General features: G+C 45.0%; 1 protein-coding gene across 3 annotated transcripts in view; it reads left to right on the top strand.

Moving 5' to 3' along the window:
* The window catches only part of AUTS2 (activator of transcription and developmental regulator AUTS2), a 1,108,223-nt gene that overhangs the window by 1,059,731 nt on the left and 20,560 nt on the right, over positions 1 to 27,932 (top strand). For 2 of the 3 annotated variants that reach the window (XM_032430787.1, XM_032430789.1), the window contains 4 exons: positions 20,274 to 20,745; positions 21,881 to 22,134; positions 23,172 to 23,413; positions 25,106 to 25,150. In XM_032430787.1, coding sequence (XP_032286678.1) covers positions 20,274 to 20,745; positions 21,881 to 22,134; positions 23,172 to 23,413; positions 25,106 to 25,150 — 1,013 coding nt within the window. The remainder of the gene's footprint in view (positions 1 to 20,273; positions 20,746 to 21,880; positions 22,135 to 23,171; positions 23,414 to 25,105; positions 25,151 to 27,932) is intronic. The other variant, XM_032430788.1, reaches the window with a different exon arrangement.

Genomic DNA, 27,932 nt, shown 5'->3' on the forward strand with positions numbered 1-27,932 from the left:
GGGCGATGGCGGGTAAGGGAAACCCACGACCATTCTCACTACTTTTTTTTTCTTTTTTATAGTTAACACTGTTACATTAGGAAGTGGAATTGCTAGATCACATGGTAGTTCTGTTTTTAATTTTTGCAAAACCCTCCATACTGTCTTCCACCATGGCTGCACCAATTTGTGTCCCCACCAACAGTGCATGAGGGTTTCCTTCTCTACATCCTAGCCAACACTTGTTGTTTCTTGTGTTTTTGATTTTAGCCATTCTGACAGGTGTGAGGTGATACAGCTCATTGTGGTTCTGATGGAAGGTCTGTGGTTGGTGGGAGCGTTATATAGGTGTAAGATAATTGATTGCTTACCTGTGGGTACTCTTCCTGACCTCGTCCTTGCGCTCTTTGTTCTTCCTGTATCATAGATTCTCTATCTGTAAGAAAGCACCAGACAGCATGATTTCAGTGATGTGTCTGGCTCTAAAGTTAGGAGATGGAGAAGAACTGTGGCCTGCCTAAGAATCACAAAGCTCATTTTCAATAACTGGAATCACAGAATCTTTTGACTGGATAAAGATCCGGAAGATGACCCTGGACTCAGCCTTTTGTCTGTCTTTTGTCTGTAGCTTCCTTGCCAGGTGGTCACGAAGCCTGTGCTTGAACACCCCTGAGACACCTTTCCAGGATCTCTGTTCTATCTCAGAAAAGTCTCTTTTCTGTTGGGCTGAAGTCTGTTTCCCATGTAGCGATTCCCCCTTGGAGCCGTCTAATACAAGCCTCCTTCCTCTTCCAAAAGACCGCCTGCCCTCCAGATCCTGGAAGACAGCAGGGTTTCCTGCCCTCCTCCCTCCCCCCTTCCTGCAGCCACTACCAAGAAGACAGGGCTTTGATTCTGTTCATCATCCTTTGAATTCATTCCAGCTTACCTACGGCCCCTGTGGAGGACGGTCTGCAGAACCTGATTCTCCCGATGTGGTTTGTTAACCGGTACAGTACCTATAATCCCCGTGCTCTTGGTTATCCCGTTACTCTTAAGACAGCCAGAACTTGTATTAGAATTGCTTTTGGCTGATTTGAGCTTACTGCAAAGTGAATGCGAGTACCAATTGTTTTCAAATAAAGGAATGGAGAGGCAAGGCTTAGTAGTAACAGGTTTTTAAAAGTCCTAAAGGTTTTAAGTACACACTTAACAATGGGTGCTATTGTAGTTCCTTTCTTTTCTTCTGTTAACCCATCATTTATTTCAGCTTGTTAAACTTTGAGGATTCACATTTCTGTCATTGCGAGTTAGTCCTTCCTTCCTTTGAGATTGCAGAGGACTTTGAGATACATTTATTAGAGCTTTTACTACATTGCATTATAGCTATTTATTTCTTTCCTCCACTCAGATATGAGTTCCGCCAGGATAATAATCATACCTCATCATCTTTCTCTTCTCTCTCCAACACTTAGCTCATAGTCAGTGAGCTTCATATAGTTCTGTTGAATGAATGAGTCAAAAATAGTCACTCTCTCAATTTCTGCATATCAATAAATAAGTTAACTGGTAAGTAAGTTGAAGAGGACAGTACCCAGATGCCTTTCGCAGCCCGATAGACACTTTCCTGTGGACTGACTGTTGATCCATTCTTTGTAAGATGAGGTTCTTTCTGTCATGAATTCACTTAATTTTATAGTCAGTTCTGCTGTAACGTTGTGTACATGTTCCTAAAAAAATCACGGTGCAGTGCACAACGGAATAATGGCAACTGTAGGGCTTATGGGGAAAGTGGGTTAGGAATACAAAAATTTCATCACTCACAGTTTTGTTTGTTATTGTTGTTGTTGTTTTTTAAGATAGGAACCTTATAAAAATAGTAACTTAGTTTTACACTGTTAAATGGTTAAGAAATGGGGCGCCTGGGCAGCTCAGTGGTTAAGCATCTGCCTTCGGCTCAGGTCATGATCCCAGGGTCCTGGGATTGAGTCCCACATCGGGCTCCCTGCTCAGCGGGGAGTCTGCTTGTCCCTTCCCCTCTGCCTCTCCCCCGGCTCATTTTCGCTCACGCTGTCTCTCTCAAATAAATAAAATCTTTTTAAAAAATGGTTAAGAGGGGGGCACCTGGGTGGTTCAGTTGGTTGAGTGGCTGCCTTCGGTTCAGATCATGGTCCCAGGGTCCTGGGATGGAGCCCCGCATCGGGTTCCCTGCTCAGCGGGGAGCCTGCTTCTCCCTCTCCCTCTGCCTGCCTCTCTGCCTACTTGTGCTCTCTATCTCTCTGTCACATAAATAAATAAAATCTTTAAAAAAAGTAAAATGGTTAAGAGGGACGCCTGGGTGGCTCAGTCAGTTGGGCATCTGCCTTTGGCTCAGGTCATGATCTCAGGGTCCTGGGATCGAGTCCCGTGTCGGGCTCCCTGCTCAGAAGGGAGTCTGCTTGTCCCTTCCCCTCTGCCTCTCCCCCCGCTCATGTTCGCTCATGCTCTCTCTCTCTCTCTCTCAAATAAATAAAATCTTTTTTAAAAATGGTTTTAAGAGGGATGCCTGAGTGGCTCAGTCGGTTGGGCTTCTGCCTTCAGCTCAGGTCATGATCCCAGGGTCCTGGAATTCAGTCCCTCATCGGGCTCCTTGCTCAGCAGGGAGGATTGCACGTAAGCAAACCCAGCATTCACAGTGGAACAAATTCATGTTTTCAAAACAAGTGGTAGAGCAGCGGCCCTTCATTCTGTTTCTCACTTGATTGGTAAAACATCTTCTGTGTTCTTCAAGTGTTCCAGGCCCTGGGAATATAAAGCTGCATACGTTTTGATGCCCACTCACTCTCAAGAAGGTCCTATTCTTAAAGACTAGTTTATTTTTATTAGGAGGAATGAAAACAAATGTTAAAGAGACAGACTTGGCTCATCTAGCCAATTTCCAAAGTCCCCTCCCACCAAAAGAGTATTTTATACGTCTGGTCCCTTGTTGCATTTAGCAGATTTCTCTAAAATTTGAAAGGGGATTTAGTTTGAATGGCTCTTACTTTTCAGTTAGTCTGTTCAAGAGACGGTTTCTTGAGGGAGAGCATAGAGGACAGACTTGTATTTCACCCATCCAGTTTCTAGTTTAAAAGTATAAAATTTCACCTCCCATCATTTATACGGGTGTGATTTGTTGATGGCCTTAGTTGAAAATAGGCTAATGTGTCAGTGTCACAGACTCTTGGAATTAGGAAGAATCCCAGAAATCAGGAGTCCCAAGCTCCTCTTAGATTCAGATGAGGAAATCAAGGCTCTAAGAGGTGAAGTGATTTGCTCAAAGTTATTGGCTAATTAGTGACAAAACCAGAATGTGAATCCAGTTATTTTCTGGCCTATAATATATTGCCTCTCCAAATTGTGTCACAAGGCACACATAAGTTCTGTTCATTTAGGGAGAAATCTAACTTGGGGCTCCTGGGTGGCTCACTCAGTTACGCCTCCAACTCCTGATCCCGGCTCAGGTCTTGATCTCAGGGTCGTGAGTTCAAGCTCACGTTGGACTCCACACTAAGCATGGACCTTACTTAAAAAAAAAAAACAAATAAACTGAACTTATATAATTTCAGCTTCTCCATTTATTCATTGAGTTGTACCAGTCCAGTCACTAATCATAAACACACTTCCCATTGTTTTATTAGTGTTTCTTTGTACACTCAGGTCCTACACAAGCTCACCAAGGTGTGTCTTCTTCAGACCGCATGCTCTACAATTACATGTCTTTGTTAGGGCCGACAGAAAACTGTGTTTCTTTGTGTTCAAAAAAGATTTAAGCATTTGCCGTGAATTGATCTCGGGTTTTGAAGGAAAAACATCCCTGGTTATGTCTGTGGAATTTGTGGTGCATTACAGAGGATTAAGATTTCATTGCCTCTAGGCAGGACATGCTTTCTTTCCCAGTTGATGGGTTTTCTTTTGTTTACATCTGCCCCCCCCCCCCCCCCCAGTCCCCAACACTGACTGACTGGGAAATTACATCTGTAGGGCACCTTTGTGTGAGATTCCTAGTCTCGAAGACACATTGGCCCTGGCCACTTGGCCGGGGAGCAGTGGTCAAGATTTTGGGTGGCACCTGAAGAGAGCAGGAAGGAATGATTAAAAGTGTGGGGTGAATGATAATTCCTCGCCCCACCATTTTTCTGTAGGAGAAGAATTAAATGAATGTGTTTTGAAAGCCTCTACTGTTGGCAAAGCAGGTTTAAATTGTTCACACTTTTGGGAGGTAAGTTTTATTTTAAACCTGGGAGGTAGGTGTTATTTTCCTCAGGGGATATTTGAATTCTAAACCCAGGGCTTTGAAAACATCCGATTTCAACTAGAATCATTTGTCCTAAGTGTAGTTGTGAGGATAAAGCAATTTATAGACCTGAATAAATCAGGGTCTAAGGAAACATAACCAGTGTCAGTGGTTAAAAATAGACTCCCGGGGTGAATGACTCTCAGCCATTTGTCTGTGGAGGAGCGGACCAGGTTGTGGGCAGGCACGTTTCCGGTCTGGGGACATAGCCCAATGCCCTCGGTTGTATCTTGCTCTTTCTAGGCCGCCCCCTCCTGTCTTTAAGGTCAGGACTTCAGAATGGCCTTCAGTTCTGCCTTAGGATTGATCCAAAGCCTTCCTTAGTACCTGAGCAAGGAGGAAATTTTTACAAATGGGCACATTTCCGTTCAGTCAGCCAGCATGGCCTCTGGGGACACGGGGAGTAGCCCAGTGACACGCTGGTAACGGTGGTCGGTTGGGTGCGGCAGATGAGCCGGGGGACGATGACAGAGTGCAAACAGCAACACCAACTTGGAGACCCCGTCATCTAGGCTCTGGGGTGTCTTTGCGTCTTTGTTCAGCTCAAGAGCCTGCCTTGCCTGCGTGTATCCTCACCTGGCCGTAGGCTCCCTCCTCCCCAACCCCGTGGACGTTGGACTCCATTACTGTGCAGGTATCATTCTTTCTAGCACTTACTCCTCCTTGGTGTTTCATTGCTGGGTAATTTTTCTATTTCGTTTTTAGCAGTTCTCTTTAGCTAATTTTTAAACGTTTTTTTTTTTACTTTGGTTTTCTCATAATGAGTGCATTAGGCTGATTGCACAGTTATTTGACTTCGTATCACCTTTGTGGATTCACACTTGGTGTTCTGTTGAAAATTTAAATACTGCAGGTGAACTGACCCCTCCCCATGACTGTTCCCCAGGCTCACAGCTGTGTACCTTTTCTCATTTCTTCAGTGCACATAAAATTGCGTGTTTGTACTCTTAAAGTCTGTAGACTACTCAGATCCAGCATAAGCATATTCCTAAAGAAGCTTTACCTACCGTTGATTATTAAGATCTCTTTCCTTTAACATGATGTGCTTTTGATTGCCCTGCTTTTTTGTTGTTGTTCAAAAAACCCCCAAAACTATTAGAATCTTTTATGATTCAAAATAGAACATTAGTTTTATTATATATCAAAAATGGATGCTTAAACTTCATAATAGCTTCCAATTATTTTACATTTGCTTGTGTTATATACTATTACTTTATTGCAGTATAATGTTCAATTACGGAAATGACTCCAAAGAGACATGATTTTTCCGGCTTAATGTGTAATTGTTTATTGAGTATTTTTCTCATTATAGCGATTTTTTTCCTTTTGAATTGCAGATATAAAGAAACTTACTTAGATTTTGTAAATTGATTATTATGTGCCTAAAGAAATCAAATATTTATCAAGTACTCACTATGTGGAAGGCACTGTGCTTGGGGTAGAAATAAAGACAAAGATTTTAAGAGGTCCCCTTCTCCTCTCAAAAAACTAGTCATATGTACTAAAATGCCAATACAATATCTACTAAATGCCTGCTACATCCCACGGGCATGAAGTGTCTAGAATAGAAGTTCATCAGAGATTAGGGTGGTTGCCAGGGGCTGTGGGGCCTGGAGGAGACTTACAGCAAGGTCGTTTGATGAAAACAGGTCTTTGGAAGGCGGAGTTCAGAAGCACCCGTCTGTGTGTAAAGGGTAAGAGAGCAGGAGTGTGGAGCTCCTGGATGGTGGTCAGGAGCAGAGCAAGAGCACAGCAAGGGGCCATGGGGAGGAGCTGGGGGATTGTTCCACATATGGGGAGAAGCCACTGGAGAGTTCCCAACAGGGGATTCCTATGACAGCATGATCTGATCTATAGGCTCACTCAGGCTGCTGAGGAACGGCTGATTCTGAAACCATTGTTTTATTTGTGTTAAATGGTAAGCAGTAATTCACACCTGAGCCGTTGAGTAGCATAAGGGGAGAACATAAATACATCGCTGCTGTGATTCTGAGCTTCGAGGATGACTATGGGGGAGCCGGAGGGGGAGGGGGAGGGATGGACTTGACTTTAGTCATGTTGAACCGGGGATGATGGTGGGACAGACAGATGCACGTGGTCTTCAGGCATTTGAAAAAGAAACAAAGCAAATGCTGTATTACCTTCTGCCATTCTGGTTTGAAGACCTCTCTGAAGATAAAGTTCAGGTATTTGCAGGAGGGTTGAAGTCATGGTGATAGTACATGTCCCAAGCCCCCACTTTGGATTTGGCCTTCCAGAATTACAGTCATAAGTGGGAGGCAATGTTACCGTTTTGGTGACTTACCCCAGCCCCACCTCTACCCCAGGGACAGTTCCAGTTTCCCACTGTTTATTTCTGGAGAGTGATTTGAGCGTTTCAGAGTTGAGAGGCGACTCAAGCAGCTAGATAGTTTCAGAGTCCAGAGTGCTAACCATTACACCGTGGAGCGCCACGGATAGCGAGTTTCTGATAGGCTGATGTCCTCATCATCCTCCCTGCCTTCCTGAACTGCCTTCTAGACGTGGAGCTTCAAATTTTATATTTGAACATGTTTCCTTTTTCTGTGATAAGTTGAGGATAATGAAATAATGACAAGTGATGAACTAATGGCAAGAGATTCTAGTTTCCTACCAAGTATTTATTACATTGGTGGTTTATAGAAAATCAATGTAAGGATTGGTAGACTTGTTCTTTAAAAAAGATCAAATATTTCAAACATAGGGCACAACACAATAACCCCACACACACACACGCACACACATACTCTATTTTTAGAAAACTCTAGTCACTTGGTGTCAGGATCCTTAGTTTATAACTTAAGATGTGGCATTTGTCAAAATCTATGCAAATCAAGAGAATAGTGCTCATTAACCTCTGTGTGAAATACTTGAGAAGATTGAGTTCTGGAATGGGAAAGAAAAATAAAGACATGATGATGTTCTTCTGAGGAGGTGCCCCCAACATCTTATTAGGGAACTCATGGAATCTCAGAAGTCATGTGGTCCAGGCTTCTTCCCATTCCATGACTAACTAGCTCCTCAGAATTTTGGTCTCGGTCGTTCATGACACGAATGTCCTCTTGACACTTCCAGTGAAGAGCAAAAGAGATCGTTAGCTTGGTCCCCTACACAGCAGCCCGGGCTGTTCCAGGGGGAAAGTTTGCTCTTCAATACACATCCTTTGGTCTTAGTTATGCACATGATGTCATTCACAGTAGATCTGCTTCCTTCTCCGTGTGACAGCTATCAGGTCCTTGAAGGTGCTCATGGCCGTGCTTAGGGACAAGACTCTGTAACTCCCTGTTCTACATGCTGAGCGATCCAGTGAATGTGCATGGAGCCAGGATGGGAAATAATCACCGTGAATAAGCGCTCACTGTCGCTAGCTTTCATAACTGTGTCCGGTACTGGAGGCAGCTTCTGATCTACCTCCCATCACCCCACCCCTGCGGCAGCTTACATGCTGGTAAAGAACCCACCCGGGAAGGAATGAAGGAAGTAAACGTCTTTTTTTTAAATTTTATTATGTTAGTCACCATACATTACATCATTAGTTTTTGATGTGGTGATCCACGATCCACTGTTTTCGTATAACACCCAGTGCTCCATGCAGTACGTGCCCTCCTTGATACCCATCACGGAGCTAACCAATCCCCCCCCCCCCCCCCAAAACCCTGTTTGTTTTTCAGAGTCCATAGTCTCTCATGGTTCATCTCCCCCTCCGATTTCCCCCCCTTCCATTTTTCCCTTCCTTCTCCTAATGTCCTCCATGCTATTCCTTATATTCCACAAATAAGTGAAACCATATGATAATTGACTTTTTCTGCTTGACTTACTTCACTTAGCATAATCTCCTCCAGTCCCATCCATGTTGATGTAAAAGTTGGGTATTCATCCTTTCTGATGGCTGAGTAATATTCCATTGTATATATGGACCACATCTTCTTTATCCATTCATCTGTTGAAGGGCATCTCGGCTCTTCCCACAGTTTGGCTATTGCGGGCATTGCTGCTATGAACATTGGGGTGCATACGGCCCTTCTTTTCACTACATCTGTGTCTTTGGGGTAAATACCCAGGAGTGCAATTTCTGGGTCATAGGGCAGCTCTATTTTTAATTTTTTGAGTCACCTCCACACTGTTTTCCAAAGTGGCTGTACCAACTTGCATTCCCACCGACAGTGTAAGAGGGTTCGCCTTTCTGCACAACCTCTCCAACATTTGTTGTTTCTTTCCCTGTCCATTTTTGCCATTCTAACTGGTGTAAGGTGGTATCTCAATGTGGTTTTGATTTGGATTTCCCTGATGGCTAATGATGATGAACATTTTTTCATGTGTCTGTTAGCCATTTGTATGTCTTCTTCAGAGAAGTGTCTTTTCATGACTTCTGCCCATTTTTTTACTTGATTATTTGTGTTTTGGGTGTTGAGTTTGAGAAGTTCTTTATAGATCTTGGATACCAGCCCTTTATCTGTAGTATCATTTGCAAATATCTTCTCCCATTCTGTGGGTTGCCTCTTTGTTTTGTTGACTGAGTTTCCTTTGCTGTGCAGAAGCTTTTTATCTTGATGAAGTCCCAAAAGTTCATGTTTGCTTTTGTTTCACTAGCTTTTGGAGGAAGTAAATTTCTAATAGTGGGCCTGGGGAGGTGGAGACCTAGAAGGATTGGCGACCTTGCGGATGGCGTCCCCCGGTCACTGGGCTTGCTGCGGCTTTCCAGCACTCCCGGTAGCCTATAGAACAGTGCTTTGCAAACTTGAACTTGCATATGGATGGGGGGTGTGAATTTAACTCCATAACGAGATCCCAGGTGTTAGTGTTGCTGATCTGTGGACCACACTTGGAATAGCAAGGTTGTAGAATACACTGGAATCGCAGTATGAGGTGGCTGATGGTTTGGGACCAGAAAGGTCAAAACTTACTTAGAGAAATTGTCAGAGTCCTCTTTTCCCTGATCTTTCGCCTTTAACTAGAGAATCAAAGGCTCTATGATATCGGGGGGAAAGGCAACTTTCATAGATTCATGCCAGAGGCATCTGCGGTGTTCACACATAAGCTACTCAGATTGCATGCTCTTGGCAGCACCCGGGTCCCATGGGCCATAGCAGGTTGTTTGAACAGACTTGGGGAGTTTTGTCATCTGTCCTCAGGAGTACAGGCAGGCATGTCTGAAAGCTGATGGAACAGTCATTGCCAAAGCATGGTAACTATTTCCCAAGGCAAAACCCACTTCCCACGGTGACCTGTTGAGAACAGGACAGGAGTGGCTCTTGGAGCTTTCCCACCATGCATTGCGAACACATCGGTTTTAGGATATTTGATGATGCCTCATCCTCGACTGCTCGCCAAGTGACAGCTGCGTGAACTTGGTGGAAAAGTGACTGAGAGCGCGGACATTGCTTGTGGGGATGAACCCCCCGCCCCGCCCCGCAGCTCTCTTGGCACAGCATGGGCCCAGGGCCAGAGTAGTCCACGTGCCCTGGAGTCTGTGATTCCTTCCTCACTTCTCTTCAAAACAGAAAGACTTTGTGGCCACTAGGAGGACTCACCAAGATTTGCTTCACTCCTTCAAACTAGGCTAACCTAAGACCTTCTTTTTGATACCTGGACCCTGAAAAGAGGGGATTTTGAGGGAAAAGCAGTAGATACAGGGATGTTGCCTAATGTAGGTGACACTCTCATTTCAAAGGGATAAAGTGTGTGTGTTCTTGCAGACTCCGAAGCAGTGAGAGAGTGAGCCAGTGTTGACTAGCACTTAGGTCAGCCGGAAGCTCAGCTGATACATCATAGCCCTGCATTGCAGAGGGTTAAGAAGAAACCTGGGGATGGGGAGTATTTGTATGTATGTGGAGCCTGGGAGCCGAGGATAGACTCGAAAGATGGACGGACGTTCTAACATGCCATCATCATACCCCCACTACCCTTTAGCTAGATGCCTCATTCCGTAGTCCCCTAATATCATAAACATATTGACACCACAGACATGTACAGATCCAAGAAAGATTGCTTATCACAGTAAGAGGCAAAACGACAAGGACATGTTACACCAAAGAATTTTTGCCTCAGTTGACCAGGATCAGATTGGCCTCACGATTACTGCCCCTTCTGGCTCTGGACATGAAACCCTCAGGCGAAGACGTTAGAAGTGAGCAGCGGGCCAGAGTATCGTGAGGAAGGTGTCCCGTCTGTAAACAGATATCCCCACTCGATTGTTCTCAGTGTGAAAGGTACCAGGAAGATTTTTTTTTTTAACCAAACACCTAAAGTTATTTATTTTCAGTGCTTTTGTCCCACCTCTTGGAGAATTTCCAAAATAAGCAAATGAGCTCCTTGTTGTCTTCGAGTCTCAGGGATATGTGCTGTGGCTTTTCTTGGGGAGATGGCCTTGGCCCTAGATTTGCTGTTCCCTCAGAGCAGGCAGGCCATGTTGCATGAATCCAGACATGTGGTTGAAAATCCTTCTAGAACCTTCCCTTCTTAGGACCCCCTGTCGTGCCCTAGGGACACAGCAGTATCTTGTTAGGTGTCGAGTGGGCACTGGTTTTAAAGGTGGTTGTGCTTGTGTGTGTACACATGCACAGGGTCATGTGGGTACTTGGTCAACAGCCAGACAGGGCTGATGAGGATGGGCCAGGAAGCTGAGATCCATAGGAGGGGCCGGAGAGCAGAGGCAGAGAGGTGCTGCAGATGGTAACCAAGCAGGAGGTGATCTCGACCAGCTGATGAACATGGAGGCTGGCAGGACACAAGCAGAAATAATGGGGAGATGTCTTTGAGGCCAAAGCACGGAAGCTTGGGCTTTCTCTCTGAAACTAGTCCTTGGAGTTTTTCCAGTGTTCTTGACGCGATTGGAGACTTTTTTGTCTGATACCTTGTCTCTCGTGTCAGGTCTGTACACATCCCAAGACACAGTTCGGTTGCTTTGGGCCTAAGACAGGTCCTTGGGGCCAGTTCAGCAGGACTGCGTTACAGATAAAAGTGCCTGACCATCAATAACTCAGAATCAATAAAATATATCGATATCTTCATTAGCTCTGATTAGCTAAGCTTATCTCTGAATCTTCCAGAGAACAAACACTGAACTGGGAGGCCGCGGGTCTCCCTCACAGCCATTTCCATGTTTTTCCCTCCATACTGCATTGTACGCTCTCAGCCCCCAGCTCCTGGAAGTCTGGGGTGGTTTCTTGTCCATCTTTATGCCCTCAGGACCTAGCGCAGGGCTGATACATGAAGTGACACCAGCCTTTTCCTTGTATGAAGTAAAAAACCCGATTACAGCTAGGACGTTGACACTCTTGGGTTTGGTCAAGACTTTTTTTATGCCCCATCTCTCCCCCCAGTAGATCACAATTCATTTTTCTCCTTCTCATTCTGGTCCTTCACCAGCATGGTCCTCCATTGCTCTGATTTGCGAGACGCTACCAAAGAAATAAAACACAAGCCCAGGTTGACCTGTAGGGCCCACGTTCCATAGGAGGAAGCCATCCTCGGGGGCTGCAGTCTGCATCTTCAAGGCTGATCCTCCCCTTGAAGGCAGATTTTTGGCCTTGAGGCATCAGAAACATGGGCATACACGTAAGGGTTGATGCTTTTTGTGGTGCAAGGCTTACTCGTGATAAACTTGAAACAAGTTTAAGAACACTCACCTGCAGCCTGTTGATTTTCCTTCAGTGTCCATCGTAGGTTAATCTTGGAAACTAAGTCATATCCAAACTAGCTTCTGTGATAACAGACAACCCCTAACCTGCTGGTCCCCGCACACCTTTCCCAGTGGGCTGGCTGGTGTTTTACTAGACGCAAATATTTTTTCCTATTTGGGATTTTGCTTTTACTAGGAACCCTGGAGCCCTCAGAGGTTTGCAATACAGACTTCAGCCCAGAGCTTAGCCTCCCAGATGGTAATTAATGTTTACACAAAATGACAAGCACAAAATGGAATCTCTTTGAGCCCTGCCAAGCACCCACCATTCCCCTGATCTCCCACTCTTGCAGTGTTTGAAAATTAATTTGCCTTGAACAAACAGTGGGTTTTCCTCAATTTATTTGTACAGTTTCAGTGACCGAGAAGAAGAGCTGCAAGGCTGAATGTCATCCTTCCATTCGTTCAAGTAATTGAATCTGCTAATGGAACAAACTGGTCTCTGTTTAATGATTTGAAGAAAAGAGGGAGAGGAGGAATATAAAGAGAGGTGTATGTTGGAGACGGTAGGCTTTTTCTGCAAAACACCATTGGAATGTGGAGCTCTAGTGACAGAATTTAAAACCTGGGGAGAGGTCAAAGTATTGCTGAATTAATTCAGTAGTGCAATTTTTGTTTTAGTAAGTATATACAAAATACGCGGTCTTTGCCAAAAAGGAGATTTTATTGGAGGTACAAGAAGAGGCAAGAAGGTGTTTAAAGAATGGATATGGCTAGTAGCTTGAAATTATTCAGTGTCAATTCACGGAAATGTGACACTTTTCATATGTTTCTGGCTTTTTAATGTAGAACATCTCAACATTTATTAATATTCCCACTTTGCCTTAATTTAAAGTCTGGGTTTCTTGCGCCCCCCCCCCCCGCCCCCTTATTTGGCTTATTAGTCTTCATTCCTTCTGTGTGGTGAGGTCTTTGTGGCTCTGTCATTTGGAAAAAGAAGTAGAGACGTTAACTAGGAGACAGAATAATGTAAAAATAGGACATACCCATTTCTAGATGCTATGGGTCAGGCATTCAGAAAGATGGGTGGGTACACTGCCTAATGGTCAGGGCCCCACATTAGTTTTCTTGATGTCTTGAAGGCTTGTTCATATTTGCTGCAATAATGACCTTGTCGTGAGTAAGCCGTCATAGGGCTTTCTAACCTAGTGTAAAGACGTGAAAAGACCAGAAGCACAGAAATGTGCCTTACGAAGGTTCTTCTACTTCTCTTTCTGCCTCCTTCTTAATCATCAGTGTTCACCAGCTCCTTTCTGTCCAAATATTCTGTCCAGTTAGAGCCAGTTAGAAATGTTGCAGAGGAGATAGAAGGCCATATCCTGGCCTCATTTCTGAAAGGCAAATATTGATCTGTCCTCTGGGTAAAGAACTTTTTAAAAAATTCCGTCTAGTAGGTAAAGCCGTTTGACTTGAACAGTCACTTTCTGAGTTGACTTCTTTGATGCTGAAAGTTACATTGTCCATGAAGGAACTCCTTTTAAAATATACAGTTGACCCTTGAGCAACCTGGAGGTTAGGAACCCTGACACCCCTCCTGCGCAATCCGAATTACACACATAACTTAGGACTCGCCAAAAACTGTACTAATAGCCAGCCTACTGTTGACCAGAAGCCTCACCAATAACAGTTGTTTAACACATTTTTTATACACATATTACATACTGTATCCTTACAATAAAGTAAGTCAGAGAAAAGAAAATATTATTAAGCAGATTATAAGGAAGGGAAAATTCACAGTATTGTACTTTATTGATTGAAAAAAATGTACCTGTATGTGGACCTACCTGCCCACTTCAGACCTGTCCTTTTCAGGGGTCAGCTGCAATGTCTTTTTTCTTTTACAATCATAGTACATATTTACTGTAGAAAACTTGGAAAAAGTTAAAAAACACAAGTTTAAAAATGAAGGTCTGTGGTTATTTCTGGATGATGGGATTACAATTAACATTTTGATGTTTATCTTCCTCATCTTTTTTCTGTGTGTGCATAGACACATTTATGAGAATCATTTTCAGTATTGAGACCATACTGGTGATAGTATATTTTACTTGGTAGTAATTTTGTCACGAAATATTTTCCATGAAATTATTTTCTGCAGTAGTTTTGAGAACACTGATCATTTATTTTGTGCTCTACATCGTGGAAAGAACTTAATTTCCACAACAACCCCTTGGAGTAGTTGCTGTATTTTTGCCATAAGAAATTGGGCTTCCAGAAACATAGTAGTTCATCTTAGAGACATAACAGCAAATCTCAACCCCAGCACACCCAGTGCCCTTTTTGTGTAATATAAGAAACGTTTTATAATGCACTTTTATTCTTTACTTTCTGGAACAAAATATATAGTTAGATGCCTATCTATATATGTAATTTTAAAATGCCTATAACACTCTAATGAAAAGTAAAGGAAAAACAAGTAGCAAGTAATTTGTAATAACATAATATGTTTTTAAGTATGTAAATATTTCTTTACATTAGAAGACAATGAAATGGTCAGATGCTCAAATCTATACATAAAATGGTACGTAAATGTGGCTGCTACGAAAGCAGATTCATATAGGTACCTGTGACTTGGTAATTAAAACGCCAGGAGCAACCATCCCACTGGTGTCATGATTTTCCCAAATGGTGAAGAACCAACTCTTGCTGGTTCATAACAAGACATAACAGACAAAGCAACATACAACAGTTGCATTCCTGGAAAATCCAGTGTGTATTAAAACTGTGCGGAAAATTTTGTGTTTATATGCGAAAACAGAGTCAGGTTCTAACTGCACAAATGTCCAGTGGGATTTTAGGACATTAACTGAGATGTTGTGTGGTATTGTCCTTCATATTCCAGTACATCTAAGGTCCCTAAGAGCCACCAGTGCCCTCCAGCCCCTGGGACAACCGAACACACTCCCACAAAGTGTGAAATCTCCACCTAGGGGTGGTATCCTCTAAAGAGAACCACCTCTTAAGTGGCTTTGACTTCTCTCCCCACCCCCCACCCCCCTGCCTTCTCTGTCTCATCATAAAATACCCTTTAACATAGACTCAAAATATTTTGGAGGGTACGTTTCTGAGACTTTATAGGCCCTGTCATTTTCTTGTTAGGTTTGTTTCCGAGAATTATATGACTTTAGTTATTGTAAAGGGGATCCTTTTTTTATTTAAGTCTCTATTCACTATTGCTGGTGTGTAGAAAAGCTACAGAAGTTTGTGGGGTTTTCTTATTTGGGTATTTTGCTGAGTTCTCTTATTCTCATATTTTTCAGCAGATTGTGTTTTCTAGCTAGATAATTATATATTTTTTACAATATTTTATTAATTTATTTGACAGAGAGAGACACAGCGAGAGAGGGAACACAAGCAGGGGCAGAGGGAGAGAGAAGCAGGCTTCCCGCTGAGCAGGGAGCCCAATGCGGGGCTCAATCCCAGGACCCTGGGATCATGACCTGAGCCGAAGGCAGACACTTTAACGACTGAGCCACCCAGGCACCCCGATAATTATATTTTTTGTAAATAGGTGTTTTTCCTCTTCCTTTTGTCATGTTGCTGTTGGTTTTTAATGTAAATGACAGGAATAGTTTGTTTCTTAACAGGTTCAGTCCACATTGTCTATAACACTAAATATACCTGGGACATATTTCTGGGTTAAGGGGAAGGTGTCTATCATTGAGTCTTTCCAGTTTACTTCTATGATCAGGTTTATTTGTTTTTGAGTCAGTTTTAGTAATGGATATGTTTTCATAAAATCCATTTTATTTTCACATTTATTATTATAAACTTGTGCATTCTAGTGTCTTACTTTATATAACATACACTCTCCATGTCTGTGGTCCTACCACTATTCAAATTCTCAGTTTTGTTTGCTGTGCTTTTTTTTTCTTGCTCAAACTGTTCTTAAATGTAGGACCAGTTTTCCTTTAAGAATTTTAACAGGTAACATGATCACATGACTCAAAAATTAAATATGTATGTATGTGTATAGTCAAGTATCTCCCCCTCCTATAGCTCCCTGTCTGTCTGGTTCTTCTGCCTGAGCCCCCTACTGGTGTCTTAGGCTCTCTTCTAGAGCTTCTTTATGCATAAAGGAAAATGAATATATATTACTTTTCTTCTGGTTTTCACAGAAGCTTAGCAATACGCCAATAGGTTGTATGCACAGAGTTCCTCATTCCTTTTCAGGCTGTAACATCTTCCATTGTATGGATGTATCAGATTTATATGTAACCAGTTCCCAAATGATCACATTTTAGTTCTTTCCAAACTTGCAATTCAGAGCAATTGTTTCATTGTGTCTATAAATCCTTGCTGAGCTTCTTTAGTTTCTTGGCTCAATGTTGCCAAATTGCCCTCCACAGAAGTTGTAGGTTTTTATTCTACTAGTAAAGTACTAGCAAGCTCCATTTTCCCCAGGGAACTTGTATCAAATTTGGATCAAAATTAAATTTTTCTTAATCTGCCCTTACCTTTTTTAAAAATATATTGTGTTTGAGTCAAGGCTATTGAGATACAATTTACATGTAGCAGATCCACCCCTTGTACTGTACACTATGCAGTGTAATTTTAATTTGCATGTATTATATTGTAAGCACGATGTGCTATTTTTATAATCACAGAAGAGAGATTTTAAAACCCCAAAATGTAATGAGTAAAACTTGTAAATAAGACTAGTCAATTTGCACATTCTTACTTCTTCCAACCTCAGCAAATTTCATCCTTTGGCAAACTCAGAGCACACAGAGCAATACAAAATGATTTTTTTTTTTTTTTAATGTGTTCTTGCCAATTTTGGAGAAGCACAGTAAGACAAATTGACTGTCAAGATGGAAAAGCTTAACTGGGAAGATACATTTATTGAATAATTGAAAAGAAGAGGAAATGCATTACCGATTAGCCACAAAAACGCATGACGCCTAATCTGTGCCTCAAGAGACTCGTGTAAATGAGGAGTCGTGAAACTGTCTCAGCCCCAGAGTTCTTACCAACCTTACAACCTGCCACTGCCTTGCTTGCGGTTTCACAGCAACAGGGCATCGATGGACTGGTGATAGCTTTCAGGTTTAGCTGAAGTGCTCCGCTCCCACAACTCTTTGTAGCTTTCCTAACTAACCCTTTGCACTATCTCATTGTACCAAATATTTTAATGGATTCCTGCTTTGCTTTAGGATTTTTGTTTTGGAGGGGGCAGCAAAGTGGAAGTCAGAGAAAAAGCAGTGAGTGGTGGCCAGAGTTGGGACTAGAACGAAAGTCATCTAATTTATTAAACAGCCGGGTGACCGCCAGCAGGCAAGTTGCTTAGCTTCTCCGGGCTTTTCCCCCATCTTATCGGAGAGGATTGGATAAGTTCCTTGCTTCTCACAGAAGGGTCCAAGCCTCAGTAGTATCACCTGAGAAATACTCAGAAAGGGAGACTGTGGAGCCCCACCCCAGAACTCCTGATTCCAACTCGGCATTTTAATCAGATGTCCAGGTCATTTGTATGCATTTTAAATGTTTGAGAAGTGCTGAGATGGTTTCCCAGATTCTGGTCTTGTGCCGAAATTCTGTGCTTCTGGGTCCTCTCTGAGTCATTCATCACAGACAATCTCGTAGAAATTCACAGGGCTCACTAGAGTGATTGCTCACTGATTGTCCGAGATGGCAATCCCCAGTCTGGGTGCTGCTCCCCTCGTTCTGGCTGTGTCCGGGTTGGTGCTAACCCACAACGACAGTGGGACAACAGAGGAGACCCGAAAGCCAACCCTGTTTGCCTTTACGGAACCTTGGGAAGCGAGCCCTCGCCTGCACCATGCCCCCGGCAAACTTCCCTGGCTGTGTTGTCCACATTCTAGAAGCCCATTAAATAAAGAACAAGGAGATAAATATAGTCAGGCTACATAAACGAAGCACTTAGCTGTGTGTTTCTAATGTGCTTCCTTACTGGCATAAGAAAATCTAAGTTGATAGCCTCTGGGTGGTGTCCCTTGGAAGAGGAAACTTTCTTTTATGTCAGAGAGAAACTTTGGACACTGACTTTCAGAGGGAGAACATGAGTTTGAATTTAAATGTCACGAGATGGAAAATACTTATGTATTTATTCCTCACCATCCCAGTCCAGGGAGAACAAAGCCCTTGGAAAGGATAGAAGTGTGTTCCTGCCATTATAGTAGGCATTATAATCCTAAATTAGCCGTCTGAGCGTCAGAGTGGGAAGCACCCCTCACGGAGGAGAATCTCTTGTATTTTGTGCGGTTAGGATGTGTGGGGTGTTAGTGCTTCTGCCCCAGACCTAACTAACCCTCTTGCATTGTGGGAAGCCTGTGTATCTCGCTGAGCTCATGTAAGTACTTGCTATGGTAATCTTGTGGAAATGGTAGCAAAAACGTTGAAAGAGAAGCCGAGCCAGGACCTCTGGGTGTGGATGTCTGCAGATAAAGGGTCTTCTTTCATGATTTAGGAGTTTTGGCTGTGTGGGGTCTGTCCCCATCAAGAATCTTGATGTTCTCAGCCCTCAAGTTAGAAACGAAGGTTTTTGGGAATTCCTAAAGTCTCAGCTTATCACAAGCAAAAATCTTCCCAGGAGAGTTCTGACGGACAGCACTGGATGGAGATATGCGTGAGTGGGACGCCAGAAGTCTAGAGTTACTTTTCACCAGGGCCTTATTGGATGCTTTATCCTTGGAGCCGAGACACGCAAGGAGGGTACTACTGTCTTTTCATATGCCGTCAGTGCGTTTGTTCCAGGCTATTCTGTGAGGCATAAAGCGAGCCAAGGTCACTTTAGCCAAAAATGTGCTTTGTTTATAAACCCAGTTCGTTTCTGCTTTTGTGCGTGTCACAGGTTTGATCTCTTTTACCAAAAGAACAGTGAAAATAACGGGTTGCTTTGATGCAAATTCCAGGGAAGAAAAATGGCAAAGCATGTGTACCCTAGAGGACATCGGCAGAAATGGATAGGACCAGGGAGAATACCACGTATTTCTCACACTTGATACAGTGAGATTGGAAGAGAAAGATCATGCCCAAAGTAGTTTCTTGAGGAATGCCTGGAACACATCCTCATTTTGGAGAATATTGTAATCTGTTCTCTTCCTATTTCTGCGCTGTATGATAATAAAAGGATGGCTTTTTTAGCACAAAGATGTGGGAAAGGTCATTTCTCCCCCTAGATGTATACAAAAGTACTTACTCACCAATCGGGGCATTTCTTTCTATTTAATGCCACATTTGTCTTTCATTCTCCTGCTAGAGGATTTGATAGAGTTGGACTTACGGGCTAATCAAATAACCACTTTGTGGTGTGGCATGGAGGTTTGGAGAGAGGCATAGCTTTTCTTTTTTTATTATTATTTTTAAGACTTTATTTTAGAAAGAGAACACACACGTGAGCGGGATGGGGAGGGGCAGAGGGTGAGGGAGAGAGAATCGCAAGGAGACTCCATGCTGAGCGCGGAGCCCGACACAGGGCTTGATCCCACAACCCTGAGATCGTGACCTGAGCCTAAACCAAGAGTCGGACGCTTAACCAAGTGAGCCCCCCAGGCACCCAGAGAAGCCTATCTTTTTAATTCATAACAAGAGCATGTATCTTCTACATTTCTTCCATGGTTGTGGAATTTCACTTAAATTATACATCCAGATTTAGCGTCAGCATTCAGCATTGCACCCAGTGGTCCAGAGAGGTGGCAGGACCCTTTAAAATGTCTGGCATGTGTAGTTGGCTGTAAATTGATTGGAATTCATGTTTGCACCTTGGATCTCAGACGTTGCTAGGATCAGTTGGTGAGCATGAGGAGGCCCGACGTTTGACCAGAGTTTAGCACTTGCCAAACACGAAATTATTTCTGTAAATGTCAAGTGTGTCTCATCAGTCAGAATGGAAAGGGGGAAGAGGCGAGGCCAAGAAGAAACATCTGTGTGTGGTTAAATAACATTTGCTTCACTCGCTGTTTGAAAACACCGCTCTTTTGTATATTCAAGAACTGTATATATTTGAAAAGGGAAAAAATCAACTCGTCAGCTATTGTTTCTTAATTTTGCTGCATAAAAGGCCCTGTCAGGATTAAAGTCAACCTGCATTTTCAGACTCTGGTGGCCTAGGCCGCTTTCTGGAACGCAGCCTCCTGCGGCCGGCTCGCCTTCGCCCATCTACCCTCGGCCCTGGTCGCGGTGTGCGCATGTCCCGCAAGCGGTCACGTCAGGACGTGGCACCAGGCCGTGTGCCGTGTTGGTGGGACTGTGGGGTCTGGGCTTGGACTTGGCTTTCTGCTCCGTGTTTCACACTCATGTGTCCTTGCCTGTGACTTTGTCTTTGCTCTCTCCCCCATACAGATCCGGAGTTAGCTGTTGGCACGCTCCCGGAACATGACAGCCAGGATGCGGGGCCGATTGTCCCCAAGATATCGGGTCTAGAGAGAAGCCAGGAGAAGAGCCAGGACTGTTGCAAAGAGCCGATCTTTGAGCCCCTGGTGCTTAAAGACCCCTGCCCTCAGGTCCCTCAGCCGCTGCCCCAGCCCCAGGCGGAGCCCCAGCCGCGAGCTCCTTCTCCAGACCCCGACCTGGTGCAGCGCACAGAGGCCCCGCCTCAGCCCCCACGTCCAAGCACACAGCCACCACAGGCGCCCCCAGAGGCCCAGCTTCAGCCCGCCCCTCAGCCTCCAGTGCAGAGGCCGCCGAGGCCTCAGTCCCCTGCCCAGCTGCTCCATCAGAGCCTCCCGCCTGTGCAGGCCCACCCCTCGTCCCAGAGCCTCTCCCAGCCATTGTCAGCCTACAACAGCAGTAGCTTAAGCCTCAACAGCTTAAGGTGAGCCAACCTGCTTTTTTGGCCTGTTGCCTCCTTCTTCAGGTGGGAGTGGGTAAGGAGTTCCCAAGGAGACTGGCGTTTCTTGTTGCAAACACTGTCGCTGTGTTCTCGGGAAGCAGAGCCCGGAGCGCAGGGAGAGGGCCCAGGGAAGGGGCGGCATGCGTGAGAACTGGCGCAGAAACCTGAGGGGCACCCAGCGCTGGGAGAGTCTTAGAAGGGAGGCCATTTGCCTCCGAGGGAGGACGACTCAGAGATGCTCCATCTACCTGCGACTCCAGAGTCAGGAAGATGAGGGCCAGGGAGGTTTCTGGTTGAGGTTTTTCTATTACCACGGACCTCCAAGGCGGTCCGAGAGGCCGAGAAGCAGGCTGCGTTTGGAGAACGAGGAGCCCCGTGGTGGAGATCCAGGCTCTCTCCTGCCTCGTCTTTGCCAAACTACAAAGGAGAGTTTTCAAAGTAGCACAGGGGAGGACTGCCAAGGAAAGGGAGACCGAAACCTTGCTTGGCCCCGGGGGTTGTAATTCTAACCTCCCAGGACTCTTGTGACTTTGTTTCCCTTGTGACAACCTGGTGACTAGGGGGATTCTGGGGCTTGCTGCTTCCTGTCTAGGACAGGGGAAGGAAACTGCCTTCGCCGGGGTTCTGCCCCCGAGTTCATGTCCGTGGCCCCCAGACCAGAGCGGTGATCAGGGGCTCCCTGGTTCACCTCCTACCTGTGCTTCTTCACTGAAGGGGGTCACGGTCCGACGGGGGGAGCTCAGGCCACTGTTCTACTCCTCTCTGAAAACTGTAGGACATGTGGCTAGTGGAGGATGTGAGGGCGCAGGGCTCCTGGGGCAGAGACGAGAACTTGGCAGCAGAGTGGGGAGCGGACCTGGGTTTTCAGCCAAAGCTCTGGGGCCTCAGCTCCTATTGTCCGCGGTTGTGATCCTAGCAGAAGCTTCTTGTGTTCCCCCGGGGCAGGGTCTGTTAAGAGTGTAAAGAGGAAGGAGCAGGAGAAAGTGTTGAATGGCTTTGGGCAGGGAGATAGGATTTTTTTTTTTTTTAAGAAAATAAAAGTCTTACCTCTTTTTTCCTTTCTTCTTCCTTTTTTTTTTTTAAATTTTTTTTTATTTTTTGGTGGTTGCTCCAACAGCAGTAGCAGAAGCAGCACTCCAGCAAAGACTCAGCCCGCCCCTCCTCACATCTCTCACCACCCCTCGGCCTCCCCGTTCCCCCTCGCACTGCCCAACCACAGCCCCCTGCACAGCTTCACGCCCACCCTCCAGCCCCCCGCACACTCACATCACCCCAATATGTTTGCCCCTCCCACGGCTTTGCCTCCTCCACCGCCTCTGACTTCAGGGAGTCTGCAGGTCCCCGGACACCCGGCCGGAAGCACTTACTCAGGTAGGAGGGAGGAGCCTGCCCGCCGAGCCCCACCCCCAGTCTCTCCCGCTGGTGGCCTCGCTGTCTGTGCTGCCCCTTGGGGCTGGGTTTTCTCTTTTGACGATTTCCTGCTTTGTTAGATGTATTCTTGAACCTTCCTCCAGCCCTGTATGGGCTGAAGTTCAGCCAAAACATGTACCAGCACCATACCGACCCAAACAACTGCCGGGGGGAAGCAGTTTGTTGCAAGTCAGGAGGCTTTTCCAACTGAGTTCACCCACTGAGTGGGAACGCACGGATTGTAGATGCCCTGTCGCCTGGGCTCCCGTGAGAGGGACAGAAACATCGCCAGGCCCAGAGACTGTTCCATTCCAGGCTCTGAGAATTCCATCCTGGTTTAAGGGGTTTGTTTTCAATGAGGAGGGCCTTCTCCCTTCTTCAGAGGGGAAGATGCACTTTTCGTGCCCAGAGCGTTAAGTGTTACCAAAATCGAGTGTTAGGTGTCGGCCCCTCTTCTCCTCCCCTGTATTGATCAGGCCGGGATCCCAAGTGTGGGCCATCACAGCCATGTTATACCCTGCTGCAGAAATTCCCCCTTGAAGAAGAAGGCACGAGAACATGGCTGTGGTAACAGAGATCAGCGTGCAGTCAGCCGTTCTTACGCATAAAAACACGTTCATTCCTCGAACCCCCCCAAACAGCCCACAACGTGCACAATATTAACGCCCCCCTGCGGTAGATGAGGGAGCCGAGCCCCGGGTGGGTGACTGCCCAGGCCCTGGCTCCCTGAGCTGACACTAACAGAGCTGAAAATCAGCCTCTTGGCTGTTCGGCCCGGAGCCCGTCCCCGAAAGCCGAGCGCCTAGAAGAACACGATCCGATTGTGACTGGGTGTCAGGATCCTCCGGTCGGTGGTCCCCTTCCATCTGGGGGCACGGGGGCTCTCGGGGGCGCCCTTGGTCCTCGTCCCCCTCTGGGCAGGTACTCAGATGTCCTGACCGGAAGGATATTACTGACGGGGCAGAAAGCGTCATCCTGTCCCTCTCCTCCTTTTCCAGAGCAAGACATCTTGCGACAGGAGCTGAACACGCGCTTCCTGGCCTCCCAGAGCGCTGACCGTGGGGCGTCGCTGGGCCCCCCGCCCTACCTGCGGACCGAGTTCCACCAGCACCAGCACCAGCACCAGCACACGCACCAGCACACGCACCAGCACACCTTCACGCCGTTCCCCCACGCCATCCCGCCCGCCGCCATCATGCCCACGCCAGCACCGCCCATGGTGCGTACCCCGGGCAGAAATGTGAGGATAAGTAGAGCACGGCTCTTTTTTGATGCAGCTGGGTGGCATGGGCTGTCGGGGCGCAGGAGATGGGATGGGGAGCGGTAGCCGTTCAGGGGGCTCCCTCAGCCCCGTCCGTCTTTGCTGGGGAGAAGGGAGTGTGCCCTGCTCCCGCAGCGCTAACCCAGGGCCTCAGGTGGGCGCTTCTTTCTAGAAGGTTCTGTCGAGCACTCTGCGTGTGCGTGGGGAGGGGGTATTCTCATGCCCTCCAAACCGTCCCATCCACTGCTGGTAGTTAACTTCTTAAAGGGTAGTTTTGTCTTCTTGAGCACCTTGGGGGATTGCCACCACTTACAGAAAGGTGCCTGTCTGTGCTTCGCACCAAGTCCTCGCAGATAAGCGCTCGTAGAATTCTGGGAGTCAGGAGGAGGGCCGAGGAGGAGAGAGAGCCGTCTGAAGACCTGGACCGTGTCCGTGACCCCCTGCTCTTTCAGGTGGCTCCCCGAAGCCTGTTTTGTTGAGGGGGGTTCTCTTTCTTGTGTTTCGTAAGACGGTGCCCCAGGCTGGTACCCTGCTCTGTCAGCAAGTGCTCAGGGAGCTGTGGGCCCCTAGGGGCAGAACTTGATCTTGTGGTAGAAGATGCTGCTGACGAGGACATGGTCTTGGTCTCGACTGGGTCTAGCACATGCCGGGGGGACCAGTTAGGATTTTTCTTTTTTTTTAACTTATGAACTATAATGAATAGTGCCATATTAGGGTGCTAAATATTCTGAGATAGAGCCGTGTCTGCCACCGTGAGTACTGGGGTGCTTTACTTACTTAATTTTTAGTATACAAGGAAATACTTGATTTAGTATCGGCATGGTGAGAATAGATTTGAATTCTGTGATTTTAAGAGGTACACCCTCCACCAAAAATTGCATCCTCTCCTCCCTCCCCCTCCCTATTTTGTTCAACTTAATTTTTTTAAATATAGATTTTGAAGTTTATTTTCTAAATTTATTTAGGAGAATATTAGAAATGAGACCTTGGGATCAAAATTTTTTCCTATAACAAATCCTGTATCATTTTTCTGGATGAATTATACTTTTCAACAGTTATATTTTTAAGGGCCTATTATCTTGAAGAAGAGTTTCTGGCAGCGTGAGTGAGCTGTTACACAGATAAATGAAATCTAACTAAGGTGGGGGGGTTACGGCACGAGGAAGCTGACTTTATTTAGCGGAAGCAGAGGTATACTCTGTTCTGCTCAAAAGAAAAGTTTTAAGACCTCGCCCAGATGCCTTTCCATTTGGGAGTAATACATCTCAGTAGGTGGCTGAATGTACTTGTTCTTCTGCCAAAGGGAAGATGAAAACAAGGAATCTCTGGATGAATTAGACCAAATGCTCACTTCTCTCTGATTGATCTGAATAATTGCCTCTTTCTCCAGTTGAGATGTCTGGTTTGTGCCAGTCTCTAAAAACAGACCAGAAAGAAAGACACTCTTCGTGCGACCAGGGCCTAAATGCACCGTATGGGTTCTCACTTTGCTTTTCCATTTCTTGTCGGAGCAACTCAGGAGTCGAGAAGGGTTCCCTCCTATACAGCGAGGTTATGGAGTCGGATGACAGCCCAATGACAGAGAAGCTGACTTAGGGCGGCCTCCGCTGAAGCAGTGAACAGAAATGTAGACTCTTTAAGTAACTAGCTTTTGCTTTGATCCCTTTACAGTTTGACAAATACCCTACAAAAGTTGACCCATTCTACCGGCACAGTGTGAGTCTTGTTACCATGCTACCCATTCAATGTAACTGCTTTTCCATTTTTGTGCTCTTGCCACAGATCAGTAAATGACTAGCAGCCTTCCTTAATCATCTTTGCGAGAATTCCCATTGCTCCTCGTCACTTTGGATGCTTGCTTTTGTGACGTTTGCTTCTGGTAACGATGCAGTATCCGTCTTCCGAATCAAAAGATCATTAGCATGCCTAAAACTGGAAAGTGCAGGTGAACTCACTGGAAGCCGGGCATCTGGCCTCAGAGTGGGGTGTCCGCAGTGGAATCACCATGGTTTCAGGGGACTCTGAAATCACAGGATTTCAGTCATTGACCGAAGTGTCATTAACACAAAATTCCCAGAATTCAACTTGAATGATTTCTTCCAGACAGAATGTCATTAATCTTTTTGACTCCTCGGTGCCTCAGAAAAGCAGGTTCTCATCTCCTCCTGACGAAATTAGAGCCCTCTCCCACATGGCTGGTATTGTTCTCCTGAGCTTGTTACAACTAAAAACCAAAATATCATTTAAATAAAAGAAGGGCTTATAATGGAAATCTGTGATTTTTTCCCCTTTAAACTCATTCTTCTTTATATAAAAAAATACTCATTTTATCCCATCTTAAAGAGTTCAGTTCTCGAACTTAAACTGGTACCAACCTAAGTTATATATTCAGTAGAGACATCAGACGAGGACTTTTTTTAAAACACAAACACCTTCAACATCTTACCATGATATTTTGATTATGGAGTGAATACTGCATCATGTTTACCTGAAATTTTGCAAGTCTCTTTGCTCAGTGGTTTATTTTTATTTTTTTAATTGACACCAGAAAGAAAAATTAATAAGTGCTTGTAACCATGTTGGTCCACCATATTCAACTATGCTTGCTTGGAAGGAAGTGCTCCTCAGGTCAGCAAAGCCTGTGAATTCATCCATACTTTGAACCAGATCATTAGACACTGTCTTAGTCCGGAGTGTAGCTGAGAAGTCAGGACTACAAAATAGCAGAAATAATGAAGAATGAGTTCCTCCAGAGACATGCAGATATAACGTGAGGAAGCCTCCTCATGAAGAGGAAAGTAGATCCAAGTGCCTGGGCCCCCACATTGTTCTGACACTTTTTGCTCGGCTGTGATACAAAAGCACTTTTTATTTATTTTATTTATTTGTTTTTAAAATATTTATTTAAGAGAGAGAGAGCGAGCGGGGGGAGGGGGAGAGGGAGACAAGCAGACGCCCTGCTGAGCACAGAGCCCTACACAGGGCTTGATCCCAGGACCCCGAGATCATGACCTGAGCTGAAACCAAGAGTCAGACGCTTAACCGACTGAGCCACCCAGGCCACCCCACAAAAGCATTTTTTAAGTGGACGTGCAAAATCCAGTAAACCCGTGGGTCTCCTCTTTAGGGATGTCCCGTGAATGGTGCCATCCTTGATGATCATCAAATTTCTGCCCTTCGTCAGTATTCGCTGATTTAAATTAAGGACCAGCTAACAAAGTCATTCCTAGAGGAAGTTCAGCATGCTCAACAGGTGGCTCAGATTTACTCCCTAGGACAAAATGCGTAGTGCTTTTTTATAAGCTTATTCCACAGAGGGTCCTAGATTTAAGACGGAGAATAAGCCGAGAGGCCTGAATTTTTGCCAGGTTTATGTTTTATTACTTAGGTACTAAAGATTTTTCGTCAAGTGGGTGGGGGGGTATAGTTAGCTGTATTCTAAGAGGGTCAGTAATGGACTACAGCAAAAGGAAAATGGTGAAAATATCTAATTTTTTATTGAAAACATTAAAGGAAATACTCCCCACCTGGAGGCAGAGTAATAGAAATTTGAGTGTGTTTTAGTGTGGCATGTATTTAATTACTCTGCTTCATACAGTGTACTGTGAGAGAGTTATTTCGTTTTATTAGTTATAGTGGATAATATGTGAAGTACTTAGTCTCTCCCGCTTTGGGGATTAGGACGTTATAAGGGGAATTAAGATGCAGTGCACTCAAGTATCTGAAACACAATTTTAGACTTAAAAGTAGTTTTAAATGAGGGCACTTGGCTTGCAATCACTGTTTAAGTGGATTTAGTTCAATATCAATTAGTCTGAAAAACTTTGCTGCATCATTGGAGGGAGCAAAATGAAATAAAGACCAACAGAAAAGGACATGCTCTGAAAACAGGATTATGAAATGGGCATTTCAGCCCTTACCTAGAAATAGCTAACGTAAAGTCATTATGCGGAAAAGCTTGAGTTATTATTGTATTTTCGACATAATACGCAACCATAAAGGGGGGGGTGACGTAGTGTCCGCATGGTGGTTTGATCAAAGTGAATGGAACCAGAGCAGTGGGATCTCAGAAATATTTGAGTTTTAGGAGGAGGAAGAACTGTGTTTGCCTTGTCTTCAGTATGGCCGTATATTTCTTTCCTCCATCGTGTCCCCTGTAAACTGGTTAATTCCAGAAAATTCATATTCTTAATTCAGAATCATTCTTCCCCCTTCACTGAGTGGTCAGACCCGTCAAGGGCTTGGGCTTGAGCAGCCCCCAGTGAGCGTGTCCATCTTCCAGAAAAAACCAGCTTCATTGGGAGTGTATACATTCATTTTATCTTACCCTCCCACAAATATTTGTCATCATTTGAGACGAGACAATTAAATTGTCCTCTGAAACCACCACTTCTGGAACAACCTAATGAAGCAAGGATTGTGAATATTTTCTCATTTCCTCAAACTATTAAAAATCTAAAAGTACTAATTGAGTTTTAATGGTATAAAATCCTGGAAC

The sequence above is a fragment of the Phoca vitulina genome, unplaced genomic scaffold (genome assembly GCF_004348235.1).
Source record: "Phoca vitulina isolate PV1807 unplaced genomic scaffold, GSC_HSeal_1.0 scaffold45, whole genome shotgun sequence".
Classification (NCBI taxonomy): domain Eukaryota; kingdom Metazoa; phylum Chordata; class Mammalia; order Carnivora; family Phocidae; genus Phoca; species Phoca vitulina.